A 17,859-nucleotide genomic window follows, 5' to 3' on the forward strand; every position below is an offset into this window, starting at 1 on the left:
CTACTTTGCTAAACCACAGTAAACGCCTGTATAGATATAATTAAAAAGCACTTCTAAGAGAAGGAAAGAATAATTTAAATAACTGTAGAAATATTTGGCGCCCATGACAATGAAATTAAAACTATGATACTGTCACAATTCATTTATAGATTTAGTGATATACCAACAAAATTACAAAAAGTATTACACAGACACAGGGCATAATAATAACAATTCATTCAGAGCTGAGATTATTGACATTTTTAGTGACATGGACCCCACTGCCAACGAGGTGAAACCTATGGACCCTTTCTAAGAACAATGATTTTAAGCCTATTAAAATAGGGGCAGCTAGGTGGCGCAGTGAATAGAACACCAGTCCTGGAGTCAGGAGGACCTGAATTCAAATCAGTCTCAGATAGAGAAGGTTACTACAGAAGGTTACTTTCAGATGAGGAAGAACAATGCTTACTATCAAGGGAAGACATAAAAGTCAAGGCTTCTGCATCCCAAATATCCAAAATAAATACATCATGGTCTCAGGCCATGGAAGAGCTCAAAAAGGATTTTGAAAATCAAGTAAGAGAGGTGGAAGAAAAATTGGGAAGAGAAATGAGAGAGATGCAAGAAATCATGATAAGCAAATCAACAGCTTGCTAAAGGAGACCCCCAAAAAAAACTGCTAAAGAAAATAATAACTTTAAAAATAAGGCTAACTCAATTGGCAAAAAAGGTCTAAAAAGCCAATGAGGAGAAGAATGCTTTAAAAAGCAGAATTAGCCAAATGGAAAAGGAGGTTCAAAAACTCACTGAAGAAAATAGTTCTTTAAAAATTAGAATGGAAGAGATAACTTTATGAGAAATCAAGAAATTACAAAACAAAACCAAAAGAATGGAAAAAGGGAAGATAATGTGAAATATCTCATTGGAAAAACAACTGACCTGGAAAATAGATCCAGAAGAGACAATTTAAAAATTATGGGACTACCTGAAAGTCATGATCAAAAAAAGAGCCTAGACATCATCTTCCAGAAATTATCAAGGAAAACTGCCCTGATATTCTAGAACCAGAGGGCAAAACAGATATTGAAAGAATCCACTGATCATCTCCTGAAAGAAATCCAAAAAGAGAAACTCCTTGGAATATTGCAGCCGAATTCCAGAATTTTCAGATCAAGGAGAAAATACTGCAAGTAGCCAGAAAGAAACAATTCAAGTATTGTGAAAATACAATCAGGATAACACAAGATGTAGCAGCTTTTACAATAAGGGATCGAAGGGCTTGGAATATGGTATTCCAGAAGTCAAAGGAACTAGGATTAAAACCAAGAATCACCTACCCAGCAAAACTCAGTATTATACTTCAGGGGAAAAAATGGTCCTTCAATGAAATAGAGGACTTCCAAGCATTCTTGATGAAAAGACAGAGCTGAAAAGAAAATTTGACTTTCAAATACAAGAATCAACAGTAGCTTGAAAAGGTAAACAGAAAACAGAAATCATAAGGAACTTACTAAAGCTTAACGGTTTACACTCCTATACGGAAAGATAGTATTTGTAACTCTTGAAACTTTTCTCAGTATCTGGGTAGTTGGTGGGATTATACACGCACACACACAGAAAGAGAGACAGGGACAGAGAGCACAGAGTGAGGTGAATAGGAGGGATCATATCTAAAAAATAAAATTAAGGGGTGATAGAGGAATATATTGGGAGGAGAAAGGGAAAAATGGAATGGGGCAAATTACCTCTCATAAAAGAGGCAATAAAAAGTTTTTCAGTGGAGGGGAAAACGGGGGAGGTGAGAGGGAAAAAGTTAAGCTTACTCTCATCACATTTGGCTCAAGGAAGCAATAACATGCACAGTCACTTAGGTATGAAAACCTATCTTACACTACAGGGAAGTAGGGGAGAAGGGGATAAGCAGGGTAGAGGAGGTGATGGAAGGAAGGGCAAATGAGAGGAGGGAGCAATTAGAAGTCAACACTCTTGGGAAGGGACAAGGTCAAAAGAGAGAATAGAAGAAAAATGGAGGGCAGGATAGGATGGAGGCAAATATAGTTAGTCTTACACAAGATGACTATTATGGAAAGTTATTTGCAAAACTATACATATATAGCCTATATTGAATTGCATGCCTTCTCAGTGGGGATGGGTGGAGAGGCAGGAAGGAAGAGAAATTGGAACTCAAAGTTTTAGGAACAAATGTTGAAAATTGTTTTTGTATACAACTGGGAAATAACAAATACAGGTAATGGGGTATAGAAATTTAACTTGCCCTAGAGGACAAAAGAGAAGATAGGGATAAGGGAAGGGAGGGATGTTAGAAGGGAGGGCAGATTGGTGTAAGGGATAATCAGAATGCAAAGCATTTTGGGGTGGGCGAAGGGGAGAAAATTTGGAACTCAAAATTTTGTGGAAATGAATGTTGAAAACAAAATAAATATATAAATTTTTTTTTTTTAAAAGGAAAAAAGAAAACTGAATGGGGATAGAAAGGAATATACCTTTTGCTCAGCAATACATGGAAACTGACCATGTACTAGGGCATAAAAACCTCATAATACAATGCAGAAAGGCAGAAATATTAAATGGATCCTTTCAGATCATAATGCAATAAAAATTACATATAATAAAGAGCCATGGGAAGACAGACTAAAGATTAATTAGAAACTAAAAAACTTAATCCTAAAGAATGAGTGGGTTAAACAACAAATCACAGAAACAATCAAGAGAATGACAATAATGAGATAATATACCAAAACTTATAAGATGCAGTCAAAGCAGTTCTTAGGGGAAATTTTATATTTTGAAATTCTTACATGAATAAAATAGAAAAAGAGAAGAGCAACAAATTGGGAATACAACTGAAAAATTTTTTTACAGCAAATTTCTCTGATAAAGAACTCATTTCTCTAACATATAAAAAATGGAGTCAAATTTATTAAAATAAGAGCCATTGTCAAATTGCTAAATGGTCAGAGGAGATGAATAGACAAATTTCAGACAAAGTAATCAGAACTATCAATAGTCATGTAAAAATGCTCTGCAAATTAAAACAACTCTGAGGTAACACTTTACACCTATCAGATTAGCTACTGTGACAGAAAAGGGAAATAACAAATTTTGGAGGAGATATGGCAAAATTGAGACATTAATGAACTGTTGGTGCAGTTGTGAACTGATCCACACATACTGTAGAGCAATTTGGAACTATACCTAAAAAGTTGTAAGACCATTCATACCCTTTGACCTAGCAAGACCATTGCTAGGTCTGTATCTGAAAGAGATGAAAAGGAAAAGGATCTATATGTATAAAAATATTTGTTGCCACTCTTTTAGCAGTGGCATAGAATTGGAAATTGAAGAGATACACATCATTTGGGGGATGGCTGAAGAAATGGTGGTGGAATATTACTGTCCTATAAGAAATGATGAGCAAAATGTTCTCAGAAAAATATGCAAAGACTTAGATGAACTGATGCAAAATGAAATGACCAGAACCAGGAGAATATTGCAATTTCATTTTCTTCCTTTTCTAAAAACCAAAAAATTAGCCAGATAATCTATTTTATTGTTTTTTCCCATAAAATCAGCTCTTAAGTTTTATTTTTTAGATCAATAATTTTCTTAATTTCAGTTTTACTAATCTCTCTTGATTTTCAGAAATTCTAATTTGGTATTTAATTGCGGATTTTTAATTTGTTCACTTTCTAGCTTTTTTGGTTGTATTCCCAATTTGTTGCTCTTCTCTTTCTGTTTTTCCCACTGCTTATCCTACTTTCTCCTTTCATTCTGTCCATCCTCACAAGTATTTTGCTTCTAGCTAATTTCCTAATTTGTCCTCTGTTCTATCACCCCACTATCCCCAACCCATTCTTCTCCTACTTTCCCACAGGGTAAGAGAGACTTCTATACCCAACTAAGTATAAATAGTATTCCCTCTTTGAGTCAAATCCAACCAGAGTAAGGTTTATCTCTCACCTCCTCTCCACTGTCTCACCCTTTGATTTTATTTTTTTTAGACATCATCCCATCATATTCAAATCACACCCATATATCTTTGTATACTCCTTTTAACTGCCCTAATAATGACAAAATTCTTAGGAGTAACATGTAAACATCTTTCCATGCAAGTACATAAAAAGTTTAATCTTATTGAATCCCTTACAATTTCTCCTTTCTGACAAACAAGGAAATTACAAAAATGAACACAGAAAACCGAAACCAAATAAGCAAACAGGAGACAGTTTATATGAATGTACCTATGTTTGAAACTTCCTTCATAAACTGATAGCAAATTTTATCCCAAAAGATACCTAGATGAACTTTAACACAATAATATCCATATCATCCTGGTTTTTATCATTCTCTTTGACCTTCTTTTCTATGTATGTGATATAAATTTACTGCTGTTATTGAAACATGACAGGGTAGAAAGTTTAGTCAGCTGTTCACTGTGTATCTTGGGCAAGTCATTTAGCATCATTTCCTCTGAAAAATAAACAAGGACTCTACAGCCACTTTCCACACAAAATCTGATTTTGTAAATGGGTACAGTGACTGTACATACTGTTCTCTTTGCTTGAGTTTTTAATATGTATTTTCATGAGTTTTTCATATGTATAGAAACGTGTGTATGTATGTATCCATATATCCATGTATTTCCATACCTACTTGTTCATTATTTCTTTCAAAATATTTTCTCATCTTCATAGCAATGCAAGGACCTAAAACATTACCAAAGGACTGATGATACAAAATGCCATCCACATCCAGAGAAAGAACTAAGGAACCAGAATGCAGAATGAAGTGGACAATTTTCTCTTGTGTTATGTTTTGGTTGGGTTTTTATCATGGTTTTTCTCATTCATTTAAATTCTTCTAGGCAACATGACTAATGTGAAAACGTGTTTAATAAGAAAATATATGCAGACCTCATGTAAGACTACATGCCGTCTGGAGGAGGGAGGGGGAAGGAGTGGGGGGAAAATTGAAGACTTACAGAGGTGATTGTTGAAAACTGACAACAAATAAATTAATTAAATTAAAAAATAAAATAAAATAAAAAAAGTTCACTATTTTACAAAAACTGCCGAGGAAATTAGAAAGGAGTTTGAGAGAAAATGGCCATAGATGAACATATTATACCACATATCGTAGTTAAATTTCAAATAAATATCTGACTTAAACATTAAAAAAATATATATTTCCTTACATTCATACACCATAGTTATTTTAGTCATTCCCCTAGTGACATTTAAGTTTAGTATTACAAACAGCCATAGTATGAATTTTTTTACACATCTAGATCTTATTTTCCTGTCAGTGTAACATTCGTGAAGTAAATTCCCAGGTGTGGGGACAATGAATCAAAGAACATTTTTGTAACACAAACACACACAAACACACACACACTCATGTAATTCTCTAGGCAATTATAAACCTTACTGTATAACATTATATAATATTATGTTTCCAACATGATAGGACCTATTCAGAATTATACTAGCAGTGAGTTGTTATGTTATTTTCACCATTACCACTCCAGCATTAAATTTTTCTTTTTCTGAAAATTTTATGGTTTAGAGTTCTTTTAATTTGCACTTTTCTGATTTACAGATTTTGAACTTTTTTCAAGACTTTTGATGGTTTCTATTTCTTCCTTTGAAATCTCCCTATTTATAACTTTTGAAGGATCCTATTCTATTTGTATTGGTACCAAAGGTTTTTTAAAGCAGATACAAGGTTTATAACAGAATTTTATGGATTCTTGATAGTTACAGAGAGTTCTCATTTTATGTAAGTGGACTATTATTCTGCAAACTTTTACATAAAGCTGTAATGTGAATCTGTTCACTTAAGTAGAGAAGGAAGGGAGGGGATGGAGTTGGGAAGGGGACTGTTCACCCGTAGAGAGAAGAGGATGCTCACACGATTCAACAATACTTGAAAGACAGCAGGGGCCAACCATGTGGGGGCTCCTAAAAAATGTTTTCAACATATTTTTTTAGCATCCTCCCTTATGTCCACCTATGCACTAATGTCATGAAATATAAAAGTACATGCTGAAGACATAAAGTGTTCTATCAAGTCCCTCCAAGAATTTTTCTTCTTCATCATCCTCAACCATTGATGTTGGCACATAAGATGCAAGTATTTTCGAAGTGATATTTTTGCAAATATTGATCACGAGCACTGTAATAAAAGATGATCATTCTTCTTTTATGAAATGCTGTTTGTTCTCTTTGGAGTCTAGATAAAATCAACTTCACCAACTCCCATGCTTCTTCAAAAAGAAATTGCAAGTCATTTTTTCCTCTGAATGCAATATCCTCTCATTTTCTGGTTTCATTTCTGGTTTCACAGTAAGAATGTCAGATTGGTGCCACTAATTTCCTACAGTAATATGACCAATTTCAATGGTCACATTTAGAATGCTAAGTTATATTTATGGTTATACGTAGTCTAAAAACTTTGTGTTTCTTAGCATTCCCTGTTCTTTTTTCAGTGTCATGTTAAGCCAAGTCGTGATGAGGCAGCATGTAACAGAAGACAGCAGAAGATGATAAAGGACTAAGGAGTATACTCTATTTTTATTTGTACACTTTCTACAAGAAAACAATCTGCAGTCATTAAACATGATAATCACTGAAACGTCAAAAAGGATGAAACTATATTTTAACAGACAGAAAATGAAATTACTGATAAGGCATCAGTTACCTGTGAAATAATTGACTTGTTTAAGCAAAAATTAAAATTAAAAAAGTAGAATAAAACTCAGAAAAAGATATGGTATATAATTAAATATCAATATGACTGATTTAGACAAGAAAATAATTTTAAAAATAGATGTCCTTTAAAGAATGGTTAAATAAAATGAAGTACATAAACATAATAGCATATTACTCTGCTATAAGAAACAATGAATATGAAGAATTCAGTGATTCACACTTCTGTTGAGGCAGAGTAAAGTAGAATTAGATAATGAATGCAATAACTACAACAATGTAACCAGAAAGACTAGATAAACGCTATCATAATAACTACAATCAGTCTCAGAGAGATTAAAAAAATGCATCTTCCTCCCATTTTTGCCAGGCTCATTTAATGCCTAAGTTATGGGACCATACGTGTAGAACATTACCTATAGTTATCAGACTCAGTGCAGATGCGGGTTGGTTTTGCTAAAGCACTGCTTAGTCCTCCTTTTTATTATTTTTAAAAAAGGGGTGGGGTGCATGAATGGGAGGGGAATTTAATGGAATCTAAAAATAACAATGGCAAAAGACAGTAATGAAATTTCATATTTTTGTCACCAGAAATGTAACATAACTGACACTTATGCAGCACTTTGAAGTTTGCAAATATTATTTTGAAAAAAAAATTCAACCTCAGAATAATATGGGATAGGTACTATAATAAGTATTGATATTTTTAAAGATTAGGAAATAAATCAGACCAGAAAAAATGGGTATAGGAATAAAAAAAATGCTTATTTCTTCAAAACAATGAATAGTACCTATTGAAAACCTAGCGTGATCTGTTCTGTGGGAAAAATCAAAAAACAGCTTGGAAAATGGTTATTTCTCTCTCACTGAAGGACCAGGATTTTATCAGAAACCTGTAGGTTGTTCGGTATCTGAAGCACGTTGTTGATGAACGAGATTGCCCCAATCCCTCAGGTACGTGATTCTCAATGCTGAGTGGGAAATACTACCCAAATAGAAAACCTTACAAAGAATTTAATATAAGGTGAATTCCAACCCAACATGTTGTGTGCAGGCAGTATTGGGAGGGGTGGGGAGTGCAATCCTTTACCTAGATCAGAACTTCTTAAAACTTTTTCCCCTGGAGACCCCTTTCTGCCTTTCAGTGTTTGTGTGGCCTTGCTCAGTGCAAAGTGTGCATGCTGTGCGTTCAGAATCAAGGTTACAGCAAAGTTGCATGATGCATCAAGGGCAAGTGCTGCCAAAAACAATTTTGATTTATTATGTGTTTGATGACTTTTAATTAATTTTTGGTCTTAGTGCATTCAGAAAACTTTTATTGTTGCCAAATTTTTTTCAATCCTATGGGATCATGCCCCACAGTTTAAGAAGTGCTGGTCTAGACTGCCCTACACTGGTGGTGGTATATGAACAACAGTGATCAGTCATTTCCTCCAGGCCCTCATTACAATAAGTCTACCTCTCATTACAATATTCATTCTTCTCATTTTTTTATTTTAATATATGAAATAAGGTATTTCCATAACAGTACAATAAAAAAGACTGTACATGTAACTGCAAATCTACTATGCACAATGTGCTATTCCTTTCAAATATACAACAAAATTATCATGTAAATTTCTTTTTCTATCCCTCCCCCCCATCCCATCCCAGAGATAGCTACCATTAGACACAAATAGGTGTATATGTAAATTTACTGTATAAACACTTCCACGTATTAATTGCCACCCTCAGAAACACCAGATCTTCCAAGGTTATATAAGTGTTGAGTGAGGTCCATGAGGGGTTCTTTGGCATTCAAGACTGACACTGACCCTTTTAATTAATTAGCTGCTAGCATAATTAATAAAATTATTAATTACATGGAAACTGTGTCTCAAACATTTTATGTTACAGCCTTTGATTCAGGTATCCTACTACTAGGTATAAAATCCACCCAGGGAAACATATAGACTAGAATATTGAAAGCAGCACTTGTTATTGCAGCAAAGAACTACAAATAAAGTAGATAACCATCAACTGGGCAATGGCTAAGCAAAATAGAGTATAAAAAAGAGGGACAGGGATGGGGGGAAGAGATAAAAGAAGGGAGGGAAGCTTGGAGGGGGTGGTCAGAAGCAAACACTTTTGAAAAGGGAAAAGGTCAAAGGAGAAAATAGAATAAGTGGGGGCATGACACAATGGAGGGAAATATAATCTTTCACATGACTATTATGGAAGTGTTTTGCATAACTATACATGTATAACCTATGTTGAATTGCTTGCCTTCTCAATGAAGGTGGATAGGGAGGGAAGGGAGAGAATTTAGAACTCAAAGTTTTAAAAACAGATGTTAAAAATTGTTTTCATATGGAACTGGGAAATGAGAAATACAGGTAATGGGGCATAAAAATTTATCCTGCCCTACAAGAAAATAGAGGAGATGGGGATAAAGAAAGGGAGGGGTATGATAGAAAAGAGTGCAGATTGGGGAAAGGGGTAATCAGAATGCATGCCATCTTGGAAGGGGAGAGGGGAAAGAGGGGAAGAAAATTTGGAACCCAAAATCTTGGGGAAATGAATGTTGAAAAATAAAAATTTAAATATTTTTAAAAATAAGAATATTCAGGTATCAAATCTGGTATCAAACCTTAGAAATATAAAGCCATGGAAGAAGGAGGTATGTTAGATAGTGAGGAAGATCAGAGATCCACTTCATTGGAGAGGACCACTGACCTTTTAATAAAGTGCCACTGGTTCAGAAAAAAAAAAGAAAGAAAAAGAAAAACAACTAAGTCTGGAAAACCATCAAGGAGAGATAATTTTAAAATTATTGGACTACTTGAAAGCCATGATTTTTTTTTAAAAGCACACACATCAAGTTTCAAGAAATTATTACAAAAAACTGACCTAATATCTTACAACTAGAGAGTAAAATAAAAATGGAAATAATTCACTGACCACCTCCTAAAAAGAGGTCCCAAAATGAAAACTGCCAAGGATATTATGGACAAATTACAGAGTTTCCAGGTCAGGGAAAAAATACTGCAAGCAGCCAAAAACAAATCATTTCAAATATCATGAAGCCATAGTCAGGATCACACAAGAATTAGCAGCTACCACATTAAAGGAGTGGAAGGCTTAGAATAGATATTCTGGGAGGAAAAGGAGCTAGGGGACTTTAACTAAGAATAATCTACCCAGAAAAACTGAGTATTTAATTATATAGAGAACTGTCAAGAATTGCTGATGAAAAGACCAGAGTTGAATAAAAAATCTGACATTCAAACACAATTCTCAAGAGATGCATAAAAAGGTAAACGTGAAACAGGAAACATAAGGGACTTATGAAGGTTAAATTGTTTACATTCCTATACAGAAAGATGATACATTTAGCACCTAAGAATTTTATCATTTTTAGGGCATGTAGGAGTCCATGTAGACAGAAGGCACAAGTATAGTCAATTATATTGGAATGATCTCAAAAGAAAAAAGAGTGAGAAAGAGGGATGTACTAGAAGAAGGGAGAAGAGTAAGAACAATGGAAATTATCTCATATAAAAGAAGCAAGAAGTGCCTTCATGTTTGTAATGGTAATTTAAATGGGAAGATCTTTACCATTCGTTAACAGGCCCATGTGACCTGCTTAAATCACATACAAGCCTAAGTCACATGTGGTGGGAGGAGCTTGCTGAATGACTGGAACAGGAAGGGTAGAGCAGAACTGAGAGAAGAAGCTATTGACAGCAGTTAGGACAGAAGAAGAGAGAGGACATAGACAATCAGGCACAGCTAGGCTTGAGTGTTTATATGTGGGAAGGCCCCAGCAGGGGCAGGGAGGCTTGGGAATGGCTTTGTACCCTGTAGTGATAATGTGTATTAACCTCTTGACTACTATGATGGATTTGACTTTATGATTTTGGGATCTGACTTTCTGGTATCTGAATAAATGTTTTTCTTCTGCCTTCTATATGGAGAGTCTGTTATACTTTGCAATTCTGAACTATACCTGTACATTCATAGTCACCTTTGGTGCTGTGAATATTTCCTATGCAATACAACACTGGAGGGGAAGTGGAGGTCAGTGTGGTGGTAAATGAACATTACTCTCATCTGAACTGGGAAGAGGGAAGACTATATATACACAATGAAGTGGGTATAGAAATCTATCTTCCTCAATAGGAAAGTAAGAGAGATAAAGGAAGAGGGAGGTGAGAGTAAAAGAAAGAATTTTTCAGAATACTTTTGAGGAGGGACAGGAAGAAAAAAAAGAAAAATAAGGATAAACAGAAGAAAATGTGATGGAAACACACAGTAATTATACCTTTTAATATAAATGGAATGAACTCACCCGTAAAACAAAAAGTAGATAGCAGAGCAAATTAGAAACCAGAATCCAACAATATGTTGTTCAAACAGAAACACACACACAGACTTAAAATAAGGGGCTGGATTAGAATCTATTATTCTTCAAAAGAAGTTTAAAAAAAAAAAAACATTGGAAGCAAACATGATCCAGATAAAGCAAAAGTAAAACTAGACCTGATTAAAAGAGATAATCAAGGCTCAAAGGTATTATAGACACTGAAGCAATATTAATACTAAAAATATATGCACCAAATGGCCAAAGATCCAAATTCTTAAAGGAAAGGTTCAACGAGTTGTTGGAAGAAATAAACAGCAAAACTATATTAGTGGGGGACCCCAACTTTCCCTTCTCAGCAATAGATAAATCTAAATACTAAAAAAAAAAAAAAAAAAAAAAAAGCTAAGATGATGAACAAAATTTTAGAAAAGTTAAATATGACAGACCTCTGGAGAAAACTGAATGGGAACAGAAAGGATATTTTTTTCTCAACTATACATGGCACCTTCACAAAAACTGACCATACATCAAGGAATAAAAATTTCACAATATTTCAAAATGTTTTGGTTTTTCTGGTTTTTGCATAATTATTTCTACATAGTTGAATGTCCTGAAATCCTAATACACTACTCAATCCAAAAGGGGGTGGGGGAGTGGGAGGGGCAGCTAGGTGGCACAGGGGAAGGACCAGGCATTTCATACACTTACTAGCTGAGTGACCCTGAGCAAGTCACTTGAAAGAAAAAAAGAAAAAGCAGAAATTTCTGCAAATTGAAAAAAAGCAGAAATATTAAAAAACAACCCTTTTCAGACCATAGTACAATAAAATACATTCTATATGCAATAGAAATACATTCAATAAAGAGCTCTGGAAGCACAGATTGAAAAATCAATTGGACACTGAATATAATCCTAAAGAATGAGTGGATCAAAGAAAAAAATCATAGAAACAATCAATAATTTACTTAAAAATAATGACAACAATGAAACAACATACCAAAATTTGTAGGATACAGCGAAAGCAGCAGTTGGGGGAAATTTTGTATCTCTAGAAGAAGAGAGAGAAAGAAAAGATCAATGAATTGAGCATAAATTTTTTTAAAAACCAGGAGAAGTTAAAAATTCTTCAATTAGTACCAAAATAGAAATCCTGAAAATAAAGGAGATTAACAAAATGGAAAGTGAACACCATCACAAAATACCTTTGACACAAATAAAGACAGATCTAAATAGCTGGAGAAATATTAATTACTCATGGGTAGACTGAGCCAATAAAAAAATGAACAATTCTACCTAAATTAAATTTCCTTAATTCAATGACATCCCAAAAATATCAAAGAATTGTTTTACACAGCTAGAAAACAAATAACAACAAATTTCATCTGGAAAAAGAAAAGGTCAAAAATATCAAGTGAATCAGTGAAAAAAAATATGAAGGAAGGCAGCCTAGCAGTACCAGATTTCAACCTTTATTAGAAAGAAGTAATCATCAGACAATCTGGTACTGACTAAAAATAGAGTGGTGGAAAAATGGAATAAATTAGGTACATAATATACAGTAGTAAAAGATCATAGTAATCTAGTGTTTGAGAAACTCAAAGATTTAAGCTTTTCAAGTAAGAATTCATCATTTGACAAAAATTGCAGGGAAAACTGTAAAGTCATTTGAAAAAAACTAGGCACAGAAAAAATCTTAGGCCAAAATGGGGACATGCTTTAGATATTAAGAGTGATATGATAAGCAAGTTAAGGAAGCATGGAAAAATTTACCTGTCAGATTTACAGATAAGAGAAGACCAAACAAGAGAGAGAGAAAAGTCACAGGAAGTAAAGTTATTTGACAGCATAAAATGAAAAAGTTTTGCACAAAGCTATTGTAGTTAAAATTAGAAGGAAAGCAGGAAACTGGGGGGGGGTGGGGATAAGAGAGGAGAATTACAGCAACTTTCTCTGATAAAGGTGTTATTTCTGAAATTGATAGGGAACTGAACAAAATTTTTTATAAAAATAAGAGCCATTCACTAGCTAATAAATGTCAAAAGCTATGAAAAGGTAGTTTTCAAAAGAAAAAAATAAGTTTTCAATAATCATATGAAAAAATTAGTCTAAATCACTAATGATTAGAGAAATGCAAATAAAGCAACTGAGGTATGACCTGACATCTATCAGACTGGCTGACATGACAGAAAAAGAAAATTACCAAAACTGAAAAGAATGTGAAAAAAAAATGAGATACTAATACACTGTGGGTGAAATTGTGAACTGGTCCAACAATTTTGGAGAACAATTTGGAACCATGCCCAAAGGACTATAAAAATATTTATACTCTTTGTCCCTTCAATACCACTACTAGGTTTTGTAACCCAGAAATCAAAGAAAAGGGAAAAGGATCTATATGTACAAAAATACTTATAACAGCTCTTTAGGCAAAGAGTTGGAAACCAAAGAGATGTCCATTAATTAGGGAACCATCAATTAGGTTAAACCATTTGTGGTATACAAATGTGATGAAATACTACTATGATATAAGAAAAGACATGTAAGATGCTTTTGGAAAAACCTGGGAAGACTCAAATGAAGTCATGTAATGTGAAGTAAACACAACCAAGAAAATACTGCACACCATACTATAACAATGATCAGGTGTGAAAGACTTGGTACTCTGAACAATACAATGATGTAAGGCAGTTCCAAAGTACTCATGATGAAAAGTTCTATCCAACTTGAGAGAGAGAACTGATGAACTAACTCAAACTGAAGCAAAATTTTTTCAATTTCCTTTTTCTTTTTTGTCAATATGGCTTACATGAAATGTTTTGCATGCTTTCACATGTATAATGGACATCATATTGTTTGCCTTCTCAATGGGAACAGGAAGGGTTGGAGGAAAAGAGAATTTGGAACTCAATATTTTTAAAAATGTTAAAAGTAGACAGTGAGCATCTAGGAGGCTGAAGAAACTGGAGAAGCTCATTAACTGGGAGAAGACATGTCCCGCTGCCCCTATGGGTCCTCACCACTAACAATGGCCAACACCACCAACTGGAAGAGTTCTCCCAAGGAAATGTGCCTTCAAGCGAACTGAATATCTATACCTGGATGGATGCAACATTGAAAGAATTGACTAGTTTAGTAAAAAGTTCTACTCAGAAGGGAAAGAATGGTACACACTTCAATTTTGCTATTGTTTATACAGATCTTAAAAGATCTGGTTATTGAATGAAAGAGAATGGCAGTACTATGTATGGCAGAAAGGGGACTGATGACTCCATGACCCTACAGTCTCAGAAATACCAAATATAAGACTAGATTATTTTCATATGGCAATCACTTCTCCAAATCGGGCACCACCATGCTCAAAGCGCATGAAACCATGTTAAACTTTGTTTACTATTTCTTGCACTTGTTTAACACTGTGTCAATATCAGTTCTTCTCTTTATTGCTTTTAAGCTTTGGAAGCCCTAAATCTATTTCAAATCATCTGTTTTAAGAATTAAACATTGGATAATATACTTAAGAACCCTAGAGAATCAGCTTGAAGGGGCTTCCCTGACATAATAAGCTAGTAGCTTCTATTATTTGATAATAAAAGTATAATTACAAGAGTAAAAGTATAATTAAAAACACAATGAGAAAAAATGTCAGAAAACTTTTAAAAATTTAAGTTTTAAAGGCATAGCCAAAGTAGATCACTGCATAGTCACTTGTCCAAGAAGCTTTTTCATGGTATAGTCCTTTTCTAACAATGTTGGTATAATGCAGCAATGGGGAACCTGGGGCCTTAAAGCCATAGGTGGCCTTCTAGGTCCTTAAAGTGAGATCTTTTGACTGAATCCAAATTTTATAGAACAAATTCTTTTATTTTAATTAATACATTTGTGTTCATCTTTTACAGTTTTATTTTTAAAACTAACATATTTACAATACCAAAGAATAATGTAAGTTTTAATGAAATAATGCTCCCAAATTGACCAGCAGAACATTAATAAGCCTTAAAGGCTAAACTGACAGCTACTCATTACTGAGATTTAACTTCCTCCACCTGACTGGCATCACTATCACATGAGGTTGGCTAGTGAAAGCTTATGGGAGTTGATAACGACGCTAGGTTGTTATCAGCTTTTGACAATGGTGCACTGTGTTTCAGTTTCAATTGGAATTTATGAATAGCTGCACAGCTCGACAGTATTTTTTAATTCTATCTGCTTAATAGCCCAGTATGTCAACAATGACCAAGAGAACACTAAAGGAAGAAAACAGATTTTTAAATTAGGATTGGGAATTGTGAGATTATCTTGTCTCTGCTACGGATAAAATGATTTGTTTGATTCAATGTTCATCAGCATTATAACACTCCTAAGGATCACAAATATATTAAATTAAGGGGAGAGGTATGAAAGGTTGTATTGCAGAAATAAAAAGATGAAATGCAAAAGCAAAGACAATTCTTTCACACAGCAACAAGACTTGGAAATAATGCTACTGAAGCAACTCAAAAAGTAGCTTATATACTCGGAAAAAAGGGAAGCTGTTCAATGACGCAGAAACTGTAAATGAATGCACTTTAGAAGTTGTAGGATGCTTAATCCCCATAATGTTTCAAAGTACCAACAACTGCCTCTTTCAAGGAGAACCACAATTGGGCAAAAGTATAAATAAGACTTCAACATAACAGAACAACTTCATGCAATACTTCAAAAGAAAAATATATATTATTCGATTGCTTTGGATGAATCAGCTGATACTACTGACTCAGCACAGATTTTATATACTTCATTAGGGTCATAACAAAAGATTTTCTTTCCTATGAAGAGTTACTCACTTTGGGCATAGTTGCAAACAGAACATGGGGAATAGATTATCTTTAACAACTTTCAAAATAAATGCTGTGAAGCTGGGCTGAATTTGGTAAATTTAGAGAGCGTATGGACAGTGAACCTTCCATGACAGGAAAACATGAAGGTTTTGCTGAACAGATAAAAACAGTATTAATAGACCTAGATGCTCTCATTTCTTTTCACTGTATCTTACACCAGAAAATCTCTGTGAAAGCTACTATTTTAAGTGACACTTTGCAACAAATGTTAATTATATTTGTGCAAATGCAATACAGAATCGTCGGTTACCCAATATGCTTGAGGTTGAATGATGAGGTAGTCAGTGTGGATGTCCCACAGCATCCTACAGTGCACTGGCTATCCCAGGGAAAGGTATTAGAGAAAATGTTATCTCTGTGAGAACAGAGAGTTAAAGTTTATGAAGAACAGAATCAGCAAAGTGAATAACTGAAAGAAGAGTTCTACAGGAATGCTGCATTTCTGTATGATAACATTTCAAATCAAAATGACTTGAATATTTCTATACAAGGCAAAATTAAGTCTATACATGATGTGGCAAAAAATCCAAAACACTTGTTCAAAAGGAAATTTCAAATGAACATTTTTATCTAGTTAGCAAAGATAACTGATGAGCAGGATAAAATATGCAAATCATTAGAAAAATACATAGCTGTTATAGACCTATTAATTGGAGAATACACTGAAAGGTTCGCTGACTTTGAGAATCATGATATCACACTCAAATTAGCATCTCAGACCTTTTTAAAATTGGGGAAGCCAAGATAGCAGAGTAAATACATAATAAGTTGCTCTTACTCGACCTTATCAACTTTGAAACACCCAGAGAATACTGCCCCAAGAAAAGTCCTGGAATAACAGAGCCAGCAGAAAAATAAGGCATGGAAGTCTTTTAGCCAGAGAGCCTCAGGAGATTATTAGGAGAGGTCCCTCTTGCTGTGGTTGAAGGGGATCAGAACAGGTCAGAGGTGTCCCAGCAAGCCAGCAGCAAGCCCCACATCAACAGGAGATCCTGAGCCCTACCCCAGGATGACGGAGCTGGCAAGCATCAACACCAGGATCCCAGGTGTGCCTTCACACAGTTAGGGGAAGCAGCAGACACCAATGCAGACAGGTATCCAGCAGCAGCAGAGCCTATTCATGCTCTAGAGCACCCCTAAGGGAGGAGGATACATCCAGGGCTCAGACTACCCCTGACCCACAACTCATACCTCACACCATGAGCTTTGGTGTAACCTTGGGAAACTAAGAAAGACCTCACCTGGCCTCTACACACAAGAGCCAGCTTCAGCTCACCAACAGGTAAGCTACATTATGTAGCTTTAAGCTGCCAGAACCAGAGGCCACAGCACATAAAGCCAGTAACCAGGCCCCTAGCCTTCAACACATGAACCACGGGACAGAGCCCCCTGTGGCCAAGAAGGAGAGATCCACATGGGAAAAAAATATCATTCAATAAGGGCAAACTGTTTCATTCCTAGGTGAAAAAATGGTACTTGTAGACCTTAAGAACTGTATCTTTATTACAACATTTAAAAAGGATAAACATAAAAAGAGGGTGTGGGCATAAACTGACTGATGGGATGATAAAAAATCTAATTACGAGGTACAAAGGGATTCTAATGCTAGAAGAGGAAAGGAGGAGGAAGAAAAGAGTAAATTGCATCACAAGAAGAGGCACAAAAACATATTACAGTAGAGGAGAAAAAGGGAGGAGGATGAGCATTGTTTCAACTTAACTCTCACTGGATTTGGATCATATACTAGGGCATAAAAACCTCATAATCCAATTTATCTTGCCCTACAGGACAAGAGAGAAGATGAGGATAAGGGAAGGGAGGGATGTCAGAAGGGAGGGCACACTAGTGGAAGGGGCAATCAGAATACAAGGCATTTTGGGGTGGGGGAAGGGAAGAGATGGGGAGAAAATCTGAAACTCAAAATCTT

The 17,859-nt window shown here is 34.9% G+C and overlaps 1 protein-coding gene across 27 annotated transcripts in view; it reads right to left on the reverse strand.

The window, feature by feature from the left end:
- MRTFB (myocardin related transcription factor B) overlaps window positions 1–17,859 on the reverse strand; it is a 259,095-nt gene that overhangs the window by 158,784 nt on the left and 82,452 nt on the right. For 23 of the 27 annotated variants that reach the window (XM_072609743.1, XM_072609662.1, XM_072609595.1 and 20 more), the window contains one exon: window positions 12,053–12,103. The exons of the other annotated variants lie outside the window; for them this stretch is intronic. Coding sequence is in view for 11 of the 23 variants with exons in the window: in XM_072609595.1 (XP_072465696.1) it covers window positions 12,053–12,103 (51 nt within the window). In the remaining 12 variants the exon portion in view is untranslated. The remainder of the gene's footprint in view (window positions 1–12,052; window positions 12,104–17,859) is intronic. 27 annotated transcript variants of the gene reach the window in all.

This window comes from Notamacropus eugenii, chromosome 1, assembly GCF_028372415.1.
Source record: "Notamacropus eugenii isolate mMacEug1 chromosome 1, mMacEug1.pri_v2, whole genome shotgun sequence".
In the NCBI taxonomy this organism is placed as follows: Eukaryota; Metazoa; Chordata; class Mammalia; order Diprotodontia; family Macropodidae; genus Notamacropus; species Notamacropus eugenii.